This window comes from Arvicola amphibius, chromosome 10 (genome assembly GCF_903992535.2).
Source record: "Arvicola amphibius chromosome 10, mArvAmp1.2, whole genome shotgun sequence".
Lineage (NCBI taxonomy): Eukaryota > Metazoa > Chordata > Mammalia > Rodentia > Cricetidae > Arvicola > Arvicola amphibius.
The window spans coordinates 82,434,761-82,455,733 of NC_052056.1; the positions used below are offsets into that span (position 1 = coordinate 82,434,761).

At 46.4% G+C, this 20,973-nt stretch overlaps 1 protein-coding gene and 1 pseudogene across 1 annotated transcript; both read left to right on the plus strand.

The window, feature by feature from the left end:
* Positions 1-1,734: 1,734 nt before the first annotated feature.
* On the plus strand, positions 1,735-15,896 carry Mtrfr (mitochondrial translation release factor in rescue). The gene is made up of 3 exons (XM_038345281.1): positions 1,735-1,871; positions 13,067-13,375; positions 14,782-15,896. Exons 2-3 carry the CDS (start codon positions 13,094-13,096, stop codon positions 15,043-15,045), a joined length of 546 nt encoding a protein of 181 aa, XP_038201209.1. The 5' UTR covers positions 1,735-1,871; positions 13,067-13,093; the 3' UTR covers positions 15,046-15,896.
* LOC119824802 lies at positions 5,303-5,555 on the plus strand (annotated as a pseudogene).
* Positions 15,897-20,973: the final 5,077 nt, after the last annotated feature.

Consider the following 20,973-nt stretch of genomic DNA (forward strand, 5'->3'; position numbering starts at 1 on the left):
AGTAAGTCCTACACTGCAGAAAGTTTGTTAACTTATGTAGCCACTAACAGGACTTAACTATTTAGTCTTTACGTTTGCGTTTAAGAGCTATTTAACTGTTAAAAATGACTGGAATGTACAAGTCCTTAAAACTTTGTACTCTGAACAAGTTAACTAAAATTTTACTAAATCTGGATATACAGATTTAAACTTGCTGTCATAAGCCCAACCTTATGACTCATCTTTCAGAATCCACTGATTTCAAAGAGATGGGGGAAGAGAAAAAGATGAGGGAGAACAACAAAAACCAAACCAAAACAAACAAACAAAAAAAACATGCTGCTTATAAATGAGAAGTTTAGAGACTGCATCGGAAAGAACTTTCTCACATTCCTGTTCCACCCAACTCTCACTTTCCAGGACTTAAAGAACACAATCAGTTCATTGAAGTTAAAGAAGCCATTGCCTCCAGGACAGGTCCAGAGGCAAAGGATGACCAGATCTAACCAAATGGATTTGACTTCCGCCACCTTCCCACCCCAGTGTCTGGCCCATCACCAGTGACAAATGGGGTATTGAAAAAGCCAGGGGCTGCTTCTTCCAACTGGCAACGAAAATACGTGGATTCAAATGACCACAAATTCTCCAGAGAGGTAGATCTACAGTTTCCATCTCTTCTCACGGGCCCTCCCCTACATCCACCTCCGCTAAGGTAATCCGGGGATGCAAGATTCAGATAGAAACACCACTAGAACCTCAATGACACCTCTCCCGGGACAGGGAAGGGCGAGGAGAACAGGGGGAAACCGCTATGAATCTGAAATAAACTTGATAGAAACTGAATACAGGAACAGACATTTCTAAGTATAATTTTCACACACCAAAAAAACGATGCTCTGTCCCTCACCCTACAACCCTTTGGAGTCGGAAGCAGGAGGGACGGAAGTAGCATTAACAATTTGAAAGTTCACAGGGCTTCCTCTGCGGGGAGGCTGAAAGGAACCAGTACGAGGGTGGTTTCAGGGGCAGAAGTCAGACCCTAGTCGCGGGTAGCGGCTATCGGTTCAAGACCGGAGGCGAGGAGAATACAAGGCAGCAGGCATGATGGAGAGCCGCTCACATCACTGTCATTTCCAATGGAAGCGTGGGTACCACTACCGAGGGGGGAGGGGGCGAGCACCCACGCCTCTTGCAAAGGCCGCCCTCCGATTGGGGCCTCGCTGATGTCACTCAAGGGCGCGAGTCTAGAAAGAACGCCCGCAATAGCGGACCCGCACACGCAAGCGGGTCCGGCTAGCTCTGCGGTAGCCACAGTCCCTCAACCTAGCCTGTCAACGCACCCAAGGGGGTCCCCTCTGATGGGATCGTCTAGGACTCGGTCCTCAGCCCTCGCGGCACCGCAGCTGCCCACAAGCCGCGACCGCTTACCTGGCCTCCTCGCCTCTGCCTAGCCTGGCCCGAGAAATTGGCCTCACGCGACCGTTAAATTCCAGGAGGCGTGCGCGCGCTCGCGTGCCCGGCGGCTCACCGGCGATTGGCTGCTCGGGAGAGGGACGAGCCGCCGCAGACAAGCGCCTTCCCTCGTTTCTCTGACGCGCAGCTCGCGCCAAAGAGGGGCAGGGCGACGCAAGCGGCGTGAGGGTGGGGCTTGAGGCCAAGGGCCCCCGCCGATTGGTTCTCTAGAAACTGCGGGAAGACGCCTCGGTTTCTCGCATGCGTAGTTAATGAGAATGAAGCCTCTGGCAGGCTAGGGAAGCCGCCAAAGGAGTAGGACGCGTGCGCAGACTGGTGGTTGTTGGGGAGTGGGGGAACCAACGCTGACTTCACCTTTGATTCTCCCGTGGTTTAGATTCTTGCTGAATGTTTCCGGCTGGAGGCCGGTGCAAAAACAGGTAAGCGTCTGCAAGGCCCGGCTCCGACGAGCCTGGTTACTACTGTCACTGGCTCTGGGACGAGATCTTGAAGCTAGAACTCCTGATCTACTTCCGACTTGCGTCACTTACTTGGCCTGACTCCTGAGCTAAGTTGTCTGGACTCTTTACCCTAAGTTTAGAGAGACTGGCTGTGTCTCTCTCCAGTCTCCAGCGAGGAGTGGGGGAGAGTTGGCTGCTCTGGAGAAGGTAGCTCTTCGGAGGCTCAAGGAGAAACGTGTCGATACTTAGGCAGTGGATCGTGTCTTGCAGCAAGTGCAATACTAGGAGTAGCACGTAATATTGCCCAGGCAATGCTTGGGCAATGTCATTCAAGTTCAGGATTGCTACTGCGAAGTCAGGATGCGGGAGATGTATTTGCCCTTGAAATGGCAGACCTACAAAGAAACATCTCCTCCTCTCCTCCTTAAAACCCCACCACCTGTTTTTATTAGTAATGTTTTAGACAGCTTCACTGTATAACCCTAGCTACCCTAGAACTCACTATGTAGATCAGGCTGGCCTTGAACTCACGGAAATCCGCTCTCTTCTGTCCCTCAAATGCTGGGATTCTGGGATTAAAGGCCTATGCTTTCAAGCCTGGCCAGACACATATCAACAGTGAAATTAAGTAGCGACTCCAAAATTACAGGTGTATGCTAGATCTAAAGTGTACGTGGATCAAAGTCTCCACTGATTCACCCACTCATCAGGATCATGACCATACCTCAAACCAAAAGCAGATGTTTAAGCACACAGATGTTTTCAGTGACTTCATATTTCAACATGTTTCTCACTTATTTCAGTTGGTCCAGATTTAATCTAATAGACTAACAATTAGAGACACTAGAATCTTGCATTCAGATAAGTGAGAATTAGGAATTCTCAAACAGCTCCAACAGATGAACATTAACTCCAAAGGCAGCTACTACTAGCTACTAACCACACAGAAGTCATGGCCACAGACCAGAAATGCTCTGTAAATTTGGGAGAGGTTTTTGTTGTTGGATTGTTTTGTTTTCACAGTATCGTTTGAGTAGTAGGATTTTCTTGAGTTCTGTTTTGCTGCTTAAAAGAGGGTCTCTCTTTTTTTTAATATTTATTTATTATGTATACAATGTTCTGTCTGTGTGTGTGCCTGCAGGCCAGAAGAGGGCACCAGACCTCATTACAGATGGTTGTGAGCCACTATGTGGTTGCTGGGAATAGAACTCAGGACCTTTGGAAGAGCAGGCAAATGCTCTTAACCACTGAGCCATCTCTCCAGCCTGAGACGGTCTCTCTTATAGCCCCAGTTGACCTTCTGGTATACCTACTCAGTACCAAGGCTAGCCTTGATTGCTTGATCTTCCTGCCTTTACCTCACAAATTCTGGGGATGACCAATCAGTGTGTACCAACACAGTTTCAGTATATTCATTTTAGGTAATTTTTAGAGAATTTGTTTTTAATTTGTTGATGTGTTAAGTCAAATGTTCAGGAACTAGCATTGTGATTAAAACTGGCTTTTTTGGTTTTGGTTTTCGTTTTGGCTCTTTTGTTGTTGTTGTTTTTGTTTGTTTTGTTTTATTTAGAAACAGGGTTTCTCTGTGTAGCCCTGGCTGTCCTGGAACTCACTCTGTAGACTAGGCTATCCTCGAACTCACAGATCCGCCTGTCTCTGTCTCCCAAGTGCTGTGATTAAAGGCGTGCGTCTCCACCGCCCAGCTAAACTGTTTTGTTCATTGACACAGATAAGGTTGTACATGCCGTGTTTCTTACCTTAGGTAAAGCTTTTTGGTAAGGTCTCATTCATTCGTTAGTTCTTTTGCTGGCCTAGAACTCCTGCCACTCGTGTGCTGGAATTGGCTCTCCCTCCTGTTTCTTGGTGTGACTTGCGGGTGTTACTTTGTGTTCCTGACGTTCTCTAGCAAACGGTTTGGGGAGGGACATCCTTCACAGCAAAAAATAAAAAGCAATAAACCAAATCTAGCTTACCTAGTAAACATGGAAAGTTATCAGGTTATATTTGTGTTTGATTCATTTTGTGGTGCTGAAATCCATAGCTAAGCAGTTATTCTTCTAAGAGCCCACATTTCCAACCCTATGTTTAAATTTTGGTTTTTTTCTACTATATTCCATACTTTCTGAGGTTATTTCAGCCAGGACTTGGTTCAATCAAGGCAGCTTGGTGTGTCATTGTGAACCTGCAAAGAAGGCAGGCTGGAATTTTGGCATCATAATGATCTCCTTGGCACCATGATCTCACCACACCAGAATTATGATCTGAGCAAACAGCAGCTCTTTGATATTCTCATGGTTTCCAGATACCTTGTTTGTTTCGGTTTTCAAGACAGGTTTCTCTGTGCAGTCCTGGCTCCCTAGGACTCGCTCTGTAGACCAAGCTGACCTCAAACTCAAAGCTATCCACCTGCCTCTGCCTCCCAAGTGCTGGATTGAAGGCATACACTGCCACCACCTAGCTCCAGGTACTTCTTAAACTGGACCAAATCAAACAAAATAACTTTCAGGTCACTCTTCTGGATGCCGTTTCACTTTGAGCTTTAAAATACCCATGAGACAGTTTTTGTTTTTTTTTTTTTTTTTTTCCAGGCTGGGTATTATGCTATCAGACCACAGCTTAAATGACTGGGAGTCAAAAGCTCCCCCAGTTGTGCAGTTTAAGGGTGATGTGCTACCACCTAAAATGCACTAAAAGCTTTATGTCTGTGGCAACAACATACATGGCTTTGTCCTCACCCTACATGGTAAGATCTTCCCTTTACACATGAGGAGACATGGCCATAACTGTAGAGTAAGTAAATCACAACTCTAGGCTTGAGAACTACATAGTTATACTTATTCTCCATGGTAACATAACACAGGCCTGTAATCCCAGAATTTGGGATACTGGAGGCAATAGGATAATAGATTAAGGATAGCCTGGGCTACATAGGAAGACTGTCTCGAAATAAAGTGATGGGCTGGAGAGCGACTCCGCGGGTCGAAGCACTGGCTGCTCGCATGTTGGGACCAGAGTTCGGGATACCCAGAACTCACATGAAATGCCCAGTGACCAGCCTTGGAAGTCAGGTGGGGGAATCCCAGAGCAAGCTGACGAGGGAACTCTGAGTTCAGTTAAGATCCTGATTCAATGTGTAAGGTGAAAGAGCAATGGGGAGGGGTCCCAGCATCATTGTGGACCTCTGCAAGCACATATTCACACACCCAACATGCAAATGGAGAAGGAAATGAAAGAAAGCTTATTCTATTCTGTGGTATAGTCTCTCTGTGATAAAATGAGAGACATACTCAAAGAGAAGGTTAAGGAAAGTGAGCAAACTTTTTTTAAGGAATAGAAATAAAGAGCACATTGGAGATGTTAAGAAACATGCTTGGAGCTTTCTCTGGCGGTGACGACCGCCTTACGAGAACATGCCTCTCGCAAAGGATCTCCTTCATCCCTCTCCAGAGGAGGAAAAGAGGAAATACAAGAAAAAGCGCCTGGTGCAGAGCCCCAATTCCTACTTTAGGGATGTGAAGTGCCCGGATGCTATAAAATCACCACGGTCTTTAGCCATGCACAGGCGGTAGTCTTGTGTGTCGGCCGCTCCACTGTCCTCTGTCAGCCTACAGGCGGGAAGCAAGACTGACAGAAGGATGCTCCTTCAGGAGCAAGCAGCACTGAAAAGCACCTGATTCGAGATGAGTGGGAACCATCCCAATAAACACATTTTGGATATAAAAAAAAAAAAAGAAGAAACATGCTTGGAAAAAGATAAATTTAGTTTCAAACAGTTGAAATCAAAGCACATACCTTTAATCCTAACACTTAGAGGCAAATCTCTGTGAGTTTGAGGCCAGTCTGGTCTACAGAGTGAGTTCCAGAACAGCCAGGGTTACACAGAGAAACCCTGTCTTGAAAAACAGTGGGGCATGGTGGCACACGCCTTTAATCCAAGCTCTTAAGAGACAGAGGCAGGAGACCAAGTTCCAGGCCAGCCAGGGCTTCATAATGAGACCCTGACTCAAAGTTGAAAACAGCTGGCCTGTACTCCAACTCAGTAGGAATATCAGAATTTCAAGACCATCTTAGTCTCTGTAGTAAGTCTGAGGCCATCCTAAACATACGATCCCCTGGTTTTTTGTAAACCTCAGGACCTTCCACAATGAGTCTACACAGTGTCCCTTTTTTATTTTCTTTATACCATCATTTTTGGTTTAGCTTTTTTTTTAAGGGAGTTGGGTCTGTGTAGCCTGGCTAGCCTCAAAGGTGCTGAAATTGCAGGTTTGCACGACCAGAGCCAGCTCACTACTATATTGTGAAGGGTCGATGAAGACATTTGAGTACTAAACAAATACTGAACACATTAATGCTACGTAGGCTTTAAGGAGTTTCAGATAGAGGGTTGTGTCGCTAGTTGTGCTTTTGTAGTGTCCTGTTGTGTGCTTACACTGTTGCTGATAGGTGAGAAGATTCCTGTGAGATGCCATGAATAGAGGCGTAATTCTCGGTGCATTGAAAGTGTCTACTATAAAAAGAGGAATAGAATGTTGGTATTGTGAAAAAAGGATACTGGTTCTTTTATATATTTCATTAGTTCTCTCTTGACCTAGGTAGCAACAAACCTGTTAAATTCAGACCAGACCCAGAGTGGTCTCCACTGCCACTGTTCTCCCAGATCAAAGCAGGGTCCATGTAGTCCCAGGCTGACTTCAGCTTGCTGTCAAACTGAGGATTGCCCTGAATTTATGATCCTCCTGCCTCCACCTCTCTAGTGCAGGGATTATAGGCATGTACCACCAAGCCTGTTTATGCTCTGCTGGGGATAGACCCAGAGCCTCATGACATAGCCACAAAATGATGTTATGGTTGAGGGTCACCACAACCTGAGGAACTTTGTTAAGGGGTCGCAGCATCAGGAAGGCTGAGAACCACTGATCCATCACACTCCTGATCCGCTTCACTGCCATCATGATTCCAAACCGCTCATCAGTCTTGCCATCCTAAGTGTCAGGGTGCAGACAATACTGCTCAAAGCCCTTCGGAATGCCACTCAAGTGCAGTCCCTGAACCAATAGTAACGGCCTTACCGTGGGGGCTAGTTAAAAAAAACAGTCTGCCAGGCATGGGGCATATATCTTAAATTCCAGCACTCAGGAGGCAGAGGCAGATCTCAGAGTTCTTTGAATTCAAGGCCAGCCTGGACTACATAGTGAATCCCAGACCAGTTGGGACTTACATAGAGAGGCCCTGACTCAAAACAATAATAACAAAAAGCAGAGATTCTGAAAACAGAGTCTGATTCTCTGCTTGCCCAAGTTGCATGCTGAAGAATGGCCAGACGTCCTGAGAGCATCTCTTCTAACTGCCCTGTGGAGTTCTCTCTACAGGGGTTCTCTCTGCTTAGTATTGATGAAGCTTCTGCAAGGCTGACACGCCGTGGCAGGCTGTGGCTCCGGAGACTTCTGAGCACCTTACTTTTTTTTTTTTTCGAGACAGGGTTTTGCTGTAGTTTTAGAGCCTGTCCTGGAACTAGCTCTTGTATACCAGGCTGGCCTTGAGCTCACAGAGATTCCCCTGCTTCTGCCTCCCGAGTGCTGGGATTAAAGGTGTGCGCCGCCACCGCACAGCTGAGCACCTTACCTTTCTAAAGAAAACTAAGCGGTACATTTTTAAAGAAACAGCAATTCTAGATTGAAACCCATGGGCTTTCCTAATTGAAACTGAAATCAAATTCCCTTTCCTGATCTGGGTATAATAATCCCAGCACCCAAGTCTAACACAGGATTAACACAAAATTATGGACTAACCAAATTTTGGGTTAAAGCCTCTGACTGTCTGAGTCCTAACTTGGTCAAGTGTAGAAAGAATGGTCTGCTGGAATTAACCATTAAACAAAGCAGTCAGTCACTGAATACTGGGAACCTTCTTGAACTCATACAGACATATTCTTCATGGGTTGTTTTAATTGCGTGTGTGCGTGTACAGGTGGAGGGAGAGACGCGACTTGTGAGAGTGGGCTTCAGGAATTGAACACAGGTCTTCAGACTTGGTGACAGGCTCCTTTACGGTTTCCGTGCTGAGCCAGACCACTAGTCCCATTGGTTTTAAAAATCTGCAGCTTGACTCAGTTATTGCAATGCTGGGAAATGAAACCCAGGGCCAGACTAAGCAAGCAAAACTCTACCACTGAACCCCCAGCCCGAGTCTTCATGTTTCTCAAGAGATATAAAAAGGCCCCCTGCTTCCATTCACAGCATTCAGGATGTGGAAACATCTCATTTGGCCCGGGATAGCTCTGTCGCAGACCATCCCTGCAGCTGTACCCTCCCAGATTTGGGGTGATTTGAAAATGTCTGTGATCCAAAAATGGTGACAAGAGCGCTGTGGGGATCTGGGGCCTACGGCTGGCACAGCCTAGGCTGTAGCATCTGTTGTATTTATACATGCCTTCGTGTCTCTGTGATGGGCAAACAGCCCATGCTCCTTGAGGCCTTTGCCTGATGCTTAGCAAGTATTTAATCAGATTTTCTACCAGACAAATTCAGTCCCTTGTGGAAGATCTGACAGGTCTATTCTCTCTACACTTGACCAAGTCAGGACTCAGACAGTGGGAGGCTTTAACCCAAACTTCATCGGCTCATGAATGGCTGAAGCCATCATCAAAGAAAAAGGAGGGCCAGGGAAGTCAGGTACAGAGCCAGCCCCACATTAAAGCCCATATTCCCAGACAGGAATTAGGGCAGAGCTGCCGGCTGCCGGTCTCCCCTTACTAACACTTCTTTTTGACATTTTCTCTCGTATTTTTCTAATGTCACAATGAGCTAGAATTTGAGCTGTTTCTATTGTCCCTGAAGACTTTGGGTTGCCCTGTGGTGACACAAAACCTGAAATCCAGTCTGGCTTTGGGGAAGCAGAGCCATAGTGTATTTGTCATTTTTAGCAGTCACTGGAGTGTCTAGCATTGTCTGATTGGCTGCTGGAATTAGCCATTAAACAGAGCTCTCAGTCACTGAACACTGGGGGCCTCCTTGAACTCAGCTGGGTGGGAGATCTTCCAGGGTGCCCGTCAGCTCTGAACTAAGACAGAAGGGCAGAGATGGGGCCGGTAGCTGTGACGGCTGCTGATGAAAGCACTCTCCCTGCTGTCCTTTGTCTGGGAGTCTGGCCTGTCTTTGTCAGGCGCTGTATTATCACCGTGTCCTGTCCGGTCTGCTCACTAACCTGCGGAAGAGACAGTCGGGAGAGACCCTGGGCTCCTATTCCATGGTCAGCCTCCCGAGGGACTCGAAGCCTTCTGTTACACAGAAGAATCTGTTCCGTACACTGAGAGCAGAAATAAGGAAAGGCAATTCTGGACATGAACTTAGCCCTGTCCCTGATTATAGTGTCTGGGTTTGTCACATTTTCTTTGTTATTTGGGGATGTTTTTCTTTTGAATTACATTTTATTTTGTCAGGGAAGAGGTGCATGCCACAGCACATATCTGGAGGTCAGAGGACAAGTTTTGGGAGCTAGTTCTCTCATCTTATGAGTTCCTTGGAGAGAACACAGGCCATCAGGTTTGGTGGCAAGCATCTTTACCCACTGCACCTGCCCTTGGTTATTGTTCTTTTGAGACTAAGTCTTAGGACTCCTGGCCTGGCCTTGAATTTCAGATCCTTCTGCCTCTGCCTCCCAAGTTCTGGGATTTCAGGTGGGGACCACCACATCCTGATCACTTATCATTTCCTTTTTTTTTTTTTTTTGAAACGGTTTCTCTGTTTAGACCAGAACTCACAGAGATCCGCCTGCCTCTGCCTCCCAAGTGCTGAGATTAAAGGCGTGCACCACCACTACCCTGCTCACTCATGTTTTCTTAAGGATAATTCTAAAATACTTCAGACTCATTGAACAAAACCAGTATTTTTATTAGTGCTTTTAAAAAGTATTTTTAAACATGTTTTTGTGTGTTACATGGTGCTCATGTGGAGGTCAGAGGGAGTCAGTTCCTACCAAGAGTCCCAAGACCAAACTCAGATTATTGCATTTGGATTTAATTATTGTGTGTGTGCTTGTGTGTGTGCAGTGCTTCAGAGGCCAGAAGAGCACATTGGATCCCCTGGAACTGGAGTTAGAAGGAGTGACCCCATGTGGGTGCTGGGAACTGAACTCATGTCCTCTGTAGCAGCAATAAGCACTCCTTTTCTTTTCTTTTTTTCTCTGTAGCTTTTGGAGCCTGTCCTGGAACTAGCTCTTGTAGAGCAGGCTGGCCTCAAACTCACAGAGATCCGCATGCCTCTGCCTCCTGAGTGCTGGGATTAAAGGCGTGCACCACCACTGCCTGGCGCAATAAGCACTCTTAACACTGAGCCATTTCTCCAGACTCCTCCCCTGCAAAATAGTTCTTAAAGCACCATTTTCATTGCTCTGGATTTTGATTTATGCCTCTCCACATAAGCCCCTTCCACTGTTGTCTTAAATATCACCCATGACTATGGCAGGACACATTAAATTTCACAAAATGACCCATATCATAGACTTGAAAGCAAGCAGTAGCAAGGCTTGAGAAGACCGTGAGTTACTGTTCATCATGTTCGTTTCCCACAGAAAAAGAGGTTCAGAGACACCCAGCATCGCAGCTGTCAGCTCTTCTGGCTGCTCAGAAGCTTGCATTTACACCGAAAGGCTCAGTCTTAGGTCTATAGAGTGCCAGGCCAGCCTCAAAATACGGAGAGATGGATGGAAGGAAGGAAGGGGAGAGAGAAGAAAGGAGCAGGAGCTGTGCACAGTGTTGCACACCTGGAATTCCAGAACTTAGGAGGTGGGTGTCGGGGGGCGAGAAAGTCCAGCCTCAGGTCCAATCTCAAAACAGACGAAAAAATTAAGTAGGGGCTGGAGAGATGGCTCAGCTTTTAAGAGCTGGGGTCAGATCCCAGCATACACACACACACATACGGTGGCTCACAACTGTCTGCCACTCCAGTAGCAGAGGGTTTTGGCCCCGGTGGCACCAGGCATGCACATGATACACATACATACATGAAGGCAAGACACCAAATACAGAAAAATTTTTTAAATATTTATTTATTATGTATACAATATTCTGTCTGTGTGTATGTCTGCAGGCCAGACCTTATTACAGATGGTTGTGAGCCATCATGTGGTTGCCGGGAATTGAACTCAGAACCTTTGGAAGAGCAGGCAATGCTCTTCCACTGAGCCATCTCTCCAGCCCAGAAAATTTTAAAAGAGCATGGTTGCACATGCTTTTAATCCCAACACTCAGGAGGCAGAGGCAGGCAGATCTCTGGGAGTTTGAGCCCAGTCTGGTCTAGACAGCAAGTTCCAGGATAGCCAGAGCTACATAATAGAGATCCTGCCTCAATAATGATGATGATGATTAAATAAAATAAGTTTTAAAAACCTACATAAATAAAGTTAAAAAAATAAACAAGCCAGGCAGTGGTGGCACACACCTGTAATCCACCACTGGGACAGGCACTCTCTTGAGTTCGGGCCAGCCTTGTCTGCACAGCAAGTTCCAGGACAGCCAGGGCTACAAAGAAACCCTGTCTCAAAAAAATAAAATAAAATAAACCAAGTGAAAAGTAAAGCTCCAGAGTACAGTGTGCCTTCATCAGGAGCCTCCCTTAAAGCTCCAGAGTACAGTGTGCCTCATCAGGAGCCCTCCCCAGTACTCACCTGGGTAGACACAGCAGGAATCAGCAGTCACAGGTGGTTGAATGCAGCTTGGGCAGTTCTGTCCTGGAGGTCTGGCATCTTAGAAGCTAGCTCCTCCATATGTCACAGACCAGCTGCCAGGACTCTGTCACCAGGTTTCGGCTGCTATTGAGAGCCTCAGGGAGAGCTGTGTGAAAGTAGCATCCCTACGCTTGGTGCCTGCACACCCTCAACAGACGCACAGTCCTCAAATAAGCTATGATTCTGAGATTACCTGGCTGCCGAGCCCCAGAATCATTAGGAGAGCCATCCCCAGAATACTTTCTCCTTTGCTCTTTTCTACCAAATGTGAGGTGTGTGGAGAAAAGCAAATTCACAAGGAGTCTTAGCAGCTCATTTTTACCGTTGACCCCTTGAAAGCCTCAAAAGCCTGTGGGTTGACCATGTCCTTGTAGCTACAATGCCCTGCCCAGATCAGTTGCCAGCTAAGTGATCTCAATGTTGTGCTGTCTCTTGAGTTATTAGTTAAATCTTAGATATTTAGACCGGGTCTTATAACCTGGCTGGTCAAATTCCTGGCAGTCCTTCTGCCTCAGCCTCCTGAGTGTTAGGATTAGCTTTATTTAACTCTTTCATTGTTTAAAAGCAGACTTTTCTGACCCTGGGGGTGTAACTTGTTAAGAATGGGTTGAATGTGCATGGGTGCTCACTCCCCACATAGTCTTGAGTGTCTTCTCTGGCTAGCTCATGGGTCACACATCCTTGGTGGTGTTTAGGCCTAACAGGCGCCTTAGTAGAAACTGCTTGATTTGCTAACAAGGCCAGGTGGATCACATTATTGGCAGTGCATCCCAGGGCAGATGTTCCCATTCAGATCCGTGAAACTGCCAGCATTACAAGCCAACAGTCAGGGCACTGATTGACAGTGAAGTTTTGTTGTGGGTTTACTATGTCAGACTTTAAGCTCAGCTATAAAATAGACGGATACTGTCATCTTTGCACAAATATAGATTTCACATTTAAACACTGTCCTTGACTCAGGTCCTAATTCTTCCTCAATGTGCTCATTAATGTCTTTACCAAACCACAGCCCTGCTCCTTTAAATGTCACACTCAGTACTTCTTGCCTAAGGAGATGGCACCTCCAGGTGCTCAGAAGATATTTTTGGTGTGTTATTAAGAAAATGTGTAGTCTGTGGCCATACCCCCCGCCCCCGAAAGCACTGATCTCTGAAGCTAAGCAGGGTCAGGCCTGGTCAGTACTTGGATGGGAATACCCCATGCTATAGGCTAAAAAAGAAAGGAAGAAAGGAAATAATACATGTATTAGCTGACAGGGCATGGACAGTTAGAACTCTGGGCAACTCGAGCCCAGAGAGGCGTGCCTTGCTGAGTAGCCTGCTTTTGCTTGTCCCCTACGTGCCCTGGACATGAAGGGCTGTCACGGAGGCTATATAAAATGCTGTGTTTGAAGCCTGGCTGTCCTCTGGAGAACAAAGTGAAAAGATGGCCTCATTCTTTCTCCATCGCAGGTCCTGCCACACCGCCTTGTGTCCACGATGAGCACCTGGGCTTTGCTCCGTTTTCCTGCACCGCTGATCAGGATGTGCTCTGGGAACTGGGGACTCGGGCTTCAGGAGAAGCCAGCACTGCTCTTCCCAGGAATGGCTGCCACTGCAGTGCAGGTGGCAGGCAGGAAGGACTATCCTGCTCTGCTTCCTCTGAATGAGAGTGAGCTTGAAGAACAGTTTGTGAAAGGCCATGGCCCAGGGGGCCAGGCCACCAACAAAACCAGCAACTGTGTAGTGCTCAAACATGTGCCCTCCGGCATTGTGGTCAAGGTAGAGAGTGGAGGGGGCGGGTAGATGAGAGGAGCCCAGGTCTGCAGCCACAGCAGGTTTCAGTAAGGGGCATGCCCATTCAGGCACTGGCCTGCTCTGCCAACCCAGTATAATCAGGGCACTGCAGATGTACCCAAACCCTGAGCTGTCTGTCCCTCCGGAAATGAACCTCCTGCCCAGTCTCAGGAGCCAGACAGTCTCTGCCGCTGTCCTTGAATTTAGCTGTGTGTCACCAGCAAGGGATGCTGTGGTTAAGCCCGCTGCCCCCAAAGCCACCCCTTGCCGGCGCATGGAACTATGCTTCTGGCTAACTATCTCAGTCCTCAGTTGGTAGGGCAGCTCTCCATGTCCCTCTGCCCTGCTTTGCAAACATCTCCAACACTTGCCCTTCCTAGGAAAAGATGAGGTGGAGGGGAAGCAGAGGCAAAGCGCTCTTCACAGCTGCCAGTGTAAACCTTCCTTAAAGAAGGCAGTCTCTGGTCAAGGGCGGCGCAGCCCCTAACAAGCCACAGGTGTAGCAAGTGGCCGAGAGCCTTTTAGCCCAGAGTGCCGCACCGCACTGCCTCTGAAATAGGAGTGAGGCCTGTAGAGCTACCAGCCAGCCACGGCCACTGCTGTGCGTGTGTCCATCACTAGAGGGCCCCAGAGCCACACAGCCCTGAAGGAGCATGCAGGCAGAGCAGCTTTGCCCAGGCTCAGCCAGTCTACCAGCAGGTACTTCCCCACTAGGGGCAGGCACTGTGTGTTGGCTCTGAGGCCTGAAAACAGTGCTTACTGCCTGACCAGACAAGGAACTTGCTCACCCACAGTCCTTCAAGGGGAGTCCAGATGCACAGTAGCTAGCTGCTTCATGGCCAGTTTCTGGGACCAAGAAGACAGAAGTTAAAACCCTCATTCATAACAAAACTCCAAAAGCATTTTTTGTTGCACTTGCCACTGGCTTCATTTTCCTTTTGGAAACTCCCCCCCCACCCCCCCCCCTTGCCACAGCATTTCCTCTGCCCCTCAGCTCTGCTGGGCCCCGGCCACCTCACTTTCACAACAAGCTGTTACCCAGACAGATGCACGCTTGTGAATGACATACGGATTGTCCACAGGGGTCGCTCCCTCACCACAAGCTAGACTCCAGTCAATGCTTCCATTATTACTTGGAAACTGCTTAAATTAATTAAAACCTATTGTTGGAGGTGAAAAGATGGCTCAGTGGTTAAGAGCACTGGCCTGCTCTTCCAGAAGACCCAGGTTTGATTCCTAGTACCAACATGGCTGACTCAAGGGGCTCATGCCTTTGCCCTCCTGGCCTTTCCCTCTGTGAAGAATGGGTGGATTGAGGGACTAGGGCTTCTGAGTTCCTGCCCGTCTCCCCACAGCCATGGTTTTCACGTTCCTGCTATGATCTCTTGCAGTGCCACCAAACACGATCAGTGGATCAAAACAGAAAGATAGCTCGGAAAATCCTCCAGGAGAAAGTGGATATTTTCTACAATGGTGAAAACAGCCGTGTCCACAAAGAAAAGCTGGAGGCTGGGAGGAAAAAGCAAGCGAGGAAGAAAAGAGCAAAGGAGACCCTAGAAAAAAAGAAGCTGTTGAAAGAACTGTGGGAAGCAAGTCAGCACGCCCCTGAGGAAAGGACCGGTGCTGACGGTGTGCCAGGGGGCTTTCGGGAATAGCGGTGGTAATGCCTGGCACCAGTGTTGCAACATCTAAAGAAAGCGTCCTGAAGGCGGGAGTGGTGGTACACACTGCGGTCTCGGCACTCAGGAGGGCTAGGGCTTGAGCAGAAGCACTTGCCCCACAAGTGAGTTTAATCCTCAAAATCCACATAAGGGTGGAAGGTCAGAACTGACTCCAGAGTTGTCGTCTGACTTCCTGATGTACACTGCGCCATGTGTGCCCACACTTGTCACACACAACAATGAACAAGCAATACCAGGTTGAGATAAAAACAGTGGAAAGAGTACTGATACTAGTTAACCCCACTTTTATGGCAAGTTGAACCAAACAGTAGCACTTAGTGGTATCTTGTCAACTCGCGGAACATTGCTGAGCCGCCTTAAGGTGTCATTTAGCCTTAGTTTTTGGTAAAGAAAGCGAACTGTCAGTGAAGTGGCACTAAGTTACCTGCTGTGCTTGCTGGTTTTAGCAATTCACACGAGCTAGAATCACCAGGGAAGTTTAAGTGAGAAGTTACAAGGATGTCTGTGGGAATTATCTGTATTGTTAATTAAGTCAGAAAACCCAGCTCATTGTGGGCAGCATCATTCCCTAGGCAGGAATCCAGAATACAAGAAAGCTAGCTAAGAAAAGCAAGCAACGATGCTTTTACTCTCTTGACTGGATGTGGTATGATACTGCTGGAGTTCCTACCTTGACTTCCCCCAAGATGACTTACTGTAACTTGAAATAGCAAGCTAAATAATTTTTTTTTCCTAGACAGGGTTTCCCTGTAGTTTCTAGAACCTGTCCTGGAATTAGCTCTTGTAGACCAGGTTGGCCTCGAACTCAGAGATCCTCCTGCCTCTGCCTCCCAAATGCTGGGATTAAAGGCATGCGCCACCACCGCCCGGCTAAATAAATTCTTCTTTCAGGGCTGAGAGAGATGGCTCAGCGGTTAAGAGCATTACGTGTGGGGCTGGAGAGATGGCTTAGCAGTTAAGAGCATTGCCTGCTCTTCCAAAGGTCCTGAGTTCAATTCCCAGCAACCATATGGTGGCTCACAGCCATCTGTAATGAGGTCTGACGCCCTCTTCGGAAGACAGAACATTGTATACATAATTGCGGCGAGCGATCCCCGACCAGCAGGGAAAGATCACCACCGACACAGGATTCTTCTCTGATCACACTTTATTGAAGCGCTGCTTGGTTGAGGGAGAGCTGGAAGCAGGGCCCCCCCCCCCCCCAGCCGGGCTGGGTGGCGGCTTATATACAGGAGGACGGGGCGTGTCTACTGATTAGGTGACGTGGCAGAAAAGGATTGGTGGAAACCTGTTGCTAGGCAGATGTGGCGCGAAAAGTTCGCGCCACATACTTGTTTACTTCAGCACTCGGCGCCATCTTGTAATGGCGAAATGTAGGTGTGACCGCCACAGTTCCCCCCTTTTAATTTTATGAAATTTAAAAGACAGTCAAGGCTGAGGTCAGAGGACCTTACCCTGAAAATGTAGACATGTCCCGTTTTTCTCAGGGATGGGAAAAATAAGCGGGACTACCCATATGCATAAGGTCATGATCTCCTGAGTGGATCTACTCAGTGCACTCTTAGGTGCAAAACCTCCTGTCCAGGACAACACATCCCCAGATTCAGGGGAACCTCATTGATCCCTCTTTCCGAGTGCAATGGCTCAATGGCCTTCGGGTGCAAAAGCAGGGATTAGGGTCAGGAGTCCTGTAAGATGCTGATCCAAGCTTGGGGGGAGTTGCCGGCCTCCAAGGCTGCGAGGGCACGTGCAATGGCCACCTTTTCCTGTTTCCTTACCCGAATCAGCCTTAGAATCAGAAACAACGCCAATATCACTCCCGAAGTTAATATTAATCCTAGCACGCCAACCCTGCCCATTCCTTAATATATGAAAATGTATCTACCAGCCAATCTGTAAATTCCCCCAGCGAAACCATAGTCGCCTGGGTTTGATTCAAAGCCAAAATCTTCAAACTAAAATTGGCTTGCAATTGTTCCAATTCCCTTGTCCAATTGCCATTTAGATATTGAGAAATCGCTCGGGATTCATTAAGGGTAGCAGTATAGGGGGTAACACACAAGTGCTTAGTACGATCCACACAACCAAAGGTAACTATATCAAACATTTCTAACATATTTCTTTCCACCAAATCAACTCTCTTATTTAACAATAAAATACCTGACATTAATTGATGGTTAATCTTTTCTTGTATATACATAGCGTCCGAGGTTTTTTGAACCACGGAATTGATAATAGTAACTGTCTGAACTTGATTGGCCATAGCTACTCCTGCAGTAACAGCCGCCGCAGCAGACACTGCAATAGCCGTCACAATAGTTGCTGTAATGCCAAAATCCCTTTTCCGGCGAACCAGGGTGGCTAATGGGAAGTTCTTAGAATTGGCTTTTACAGGCAAAAACACAAAGGTAGGGATGCGCATAACAATCGCACCTGAATGGTAGAAATTCCAACATTGTGACAGAGAGCAATTATCCTTCTTGCAATCAACTGCAGTATTATTTGAACTCCCTGTAGTATTAAACAAAAGCCAGACAAAGGGAGGATCCAGGCAAACTCTGGTTTGCCGTAGAGTAGTATTATGCTTTTTCTCTACACTAGTTATATTAATTTCTTTAGAAGTGTGATTCATAATCCCTGTATAATTATTTAACATAATTATTCCAGAGCGAACAAATGTAGCAAATGGAGACAACTCAGTTATAGCTCCTCTGGAATTCATAAGTATCCACAGAGTAAAGAGTGATCCAACCTTTATCATAAGTTTTCTTTTAACCTTAAAATGGTTAAGATTCCTAAGAACCCATCCAGAATTATTGTAAAACTTATCATATCGTCCTCTGCAATCCACAAATTCAGGGGGATAGCTCAAATCATTACCAGAGCATCTAGGGACAGACCAAGAAAAAATATTATTACTAGTATGATTACTATTGCCAACCTGTGAATCACTATTATTAACCTTGCTAACCTGTACCCAATTGGGCGTTGTAAGGTTGCAACTGATCCCATAAGTGGTAACATTAACAGTATCATTGGAACCGGAATAGGAGCCAGATCCAGATTTAGCTCCAGATCTAACCTGAGGCAGGGCTACGCTAATGGCTTTTCTCAAAAAATTGGGGGTATCTTCTAAAAATGGATCTCTAGCTACAGTAAGATTCATAGCATCTAGCAAGATGCAGTCTGAGATAGAAGTGCTCTGATTTGTGGTAAAACATAAAGTTCCTGCTAGGGGCACTACAGTTTGATTAAATTTTTGTTCCTGTGCATCCACCTTTTTGCAAACTAAGTTCAATTGGCAACTATCAACAAAAAATTGTGGCAATATTGTGGACTCATTGTGAACAGGAATTGGAATGGGCCATGTACGGGCCACAGCCCAGAAATAAGATTCTTCAGATTCAACTGGAACCGGTAGGTTCACCAACAGGATCAGGAGCAGCAACATCTCCTTGCTCTTCGTCAGGCTGTTCCAGTGTTGTCACGATTCTTGTCAGTCTGGTAGGGATCCACACCGGGTCTGGCCGATTCTGAGGAAAGACACAAACAGCTCCCCTGGACCTCTGTATCACAGGGTCCGGTCCATACCATTTATTATCAATTACATCCTTCCATTTTACTAATTCTGTATTTCTGTGTCTGTGGTCCATATGTCTTTCCGCGGCTGAACGGCCATTGGAATCCAAGGTGAGAAAATTAAATGTAAAGAGAGCGAGAGATATTCTATCTCGCGGGGATGCGCCCTCGGCTATTCCCCCTTTTTGTTTTTGAAGCAATTCCTTAATGGTGCGGTTAGCCCTTTCCACGATGCCTTGTCCTTGTGGATTATAGGGCAAACTAGTAATATGATTAATTTCAAAAATAGAGCAGAACTGTTGAAAACTTTTAGAGGCATATGCCGGGCCATTATCAGTTTTTAAAGAATAAGGCTTGCCCCAAGCAGCCCAGGCTTCTAGGCAATGGGTCTTTACGTTAAGGACCTTTTCACCACATAACGGGGTGGCATGTATAACACCTGAACAAGTGTCCACGGAAACATGCAAATATTTTTGTTTGCCAAATTCTGAAACATGAGTAACATCCATCTGCCAAAGGGTAAGTGGCTTTAACCCACGTGGATTAACCCCAATATGAGGCGGATGATGAAAAATCACACAGGAGGAACATTGTTTAACTATCTCACGCGCTTGGTCGCGAGTAATATTAAACTTAAGGCGAAGGGTATTTGCAGGCACATGAAACTTTCTATGAAATTGTTCAGCCGATTGCATAGGATCCAGGGCAACTAAAGCCATTTCCCTGGTAGCCCTATCAACCATATCATTAGCTTCAGTCATAGGTCCAGGAAGACCGGAATGAGCTCTAATATGACCAATAAAAAATGGTTTAGCACGTTGAACTATACAACTCTGAATTTGTAATAACAAAGATGCAACCATGCTACTAGGTTTAACATATGCAGCCACTCCCAGATGTTTTACAGCATTAACTACATAGCATGAATCAGAATACAAATTAAAAGGCTGATGGGGAAAGGCCTTAAAGACCTCCAATACTACTTGACACTCCACGACTTGGGGTGCTCCACAGCGAAATTTCAGAGTAACAGGCGGGGAGCCATATACCATATAGGCTCCAATTCCAGTTTTGGACCCATCAGTAAAAATAGTCAAGCCATTATTCAAAGGAGAAGCACTGGTAATCTTTGGAAAATATACAACATTCTGTGCCATAAAGGACAGCAATTTATCAGACGGATAATGATTATCAATAACGCCTGAATATGAGGAAATCAATACGGCCCAATCATCAGTAGTCCCTGTCAAAACCTCAATTTGATCTTTGGTATAGGGCAATATTAACTTTTCTGGCATTTTGCCAAAGGAGGTCAAGCTGAACTTCACTCCCAATAAGGCCTGTTGTGCCACTAAATCAGGATAATAGCTTAACGTGCGCGAACCAAGTGTATGACCATGTATCCACCAAATCGGGCCTGTCTGCCACAATACTCCAGTAGGATGACCAACAGTGCGCAGAATGCAAAGCAATAATGGTTGTTCTGGATCAAACCGAAGAACCTGCGCTTGTTCTATGGCCTTTTCCACTATCTTTAATGCTTCTTTTCCCTTGGGTGTAAGTTCTCTAGGTGATGTAACATCAGGATTTCCTTCTAATATTGAGAACAACGGCTGCAAAGCTTCACGGGTAATGGGGAGATATCCTCTCAGCCAATTTATATCTCCGAGCAACTTTTGAAAATCATTTAAAGTGCGTAAATGTGATGTACGAATGCAAATTTTCTGTGGAAAAATCTGTTTTGGGGTAACACGGGCTCCTAAAAACTCTATAATACTTGTCTTTTGAATCTTATCGGCAGCAATAATCAGCCCCTTTTGTTTTAAGGATGCCTCCAGGGCAACTAATGCCCGTTCTAGCATATGCTCTTGTTTTGCTGCCAATAGGATATCATCCATGTAATGGATCAGCCTAACTTTGGGAAAACTACGTCTCACTGGTTGTAACGCCTGATCCACGTATAGCTGGCACATGGTGGGACTGTTGGCCATACCCTGTGGTAAGACCTTCCATTGATAGCGTTCATCAGGCTGTTCATGATTTATAGAGGGAACAGTAAATGCAAAACGATGTTTATCTAAAACATGCAAGGGTATAGAAAAGAAGCAATCCTTAACATCTATGGCAAAAACAGGCCAATCTCTTGGTAAAGCACTTAAAAGAGGCAACCCTCTTTGGACAGATCCCATGAGTTGCATCTGTGCATTAACTGCTCTAAGGTCATGCAGCAGCCTCCATTTTCCTGATTTCTTTTTTATGATGAAAATAGGGGAATTCCAAGGAGACACAGAAGGTTCAATATGACCAAGCTGAAGTTGTTCT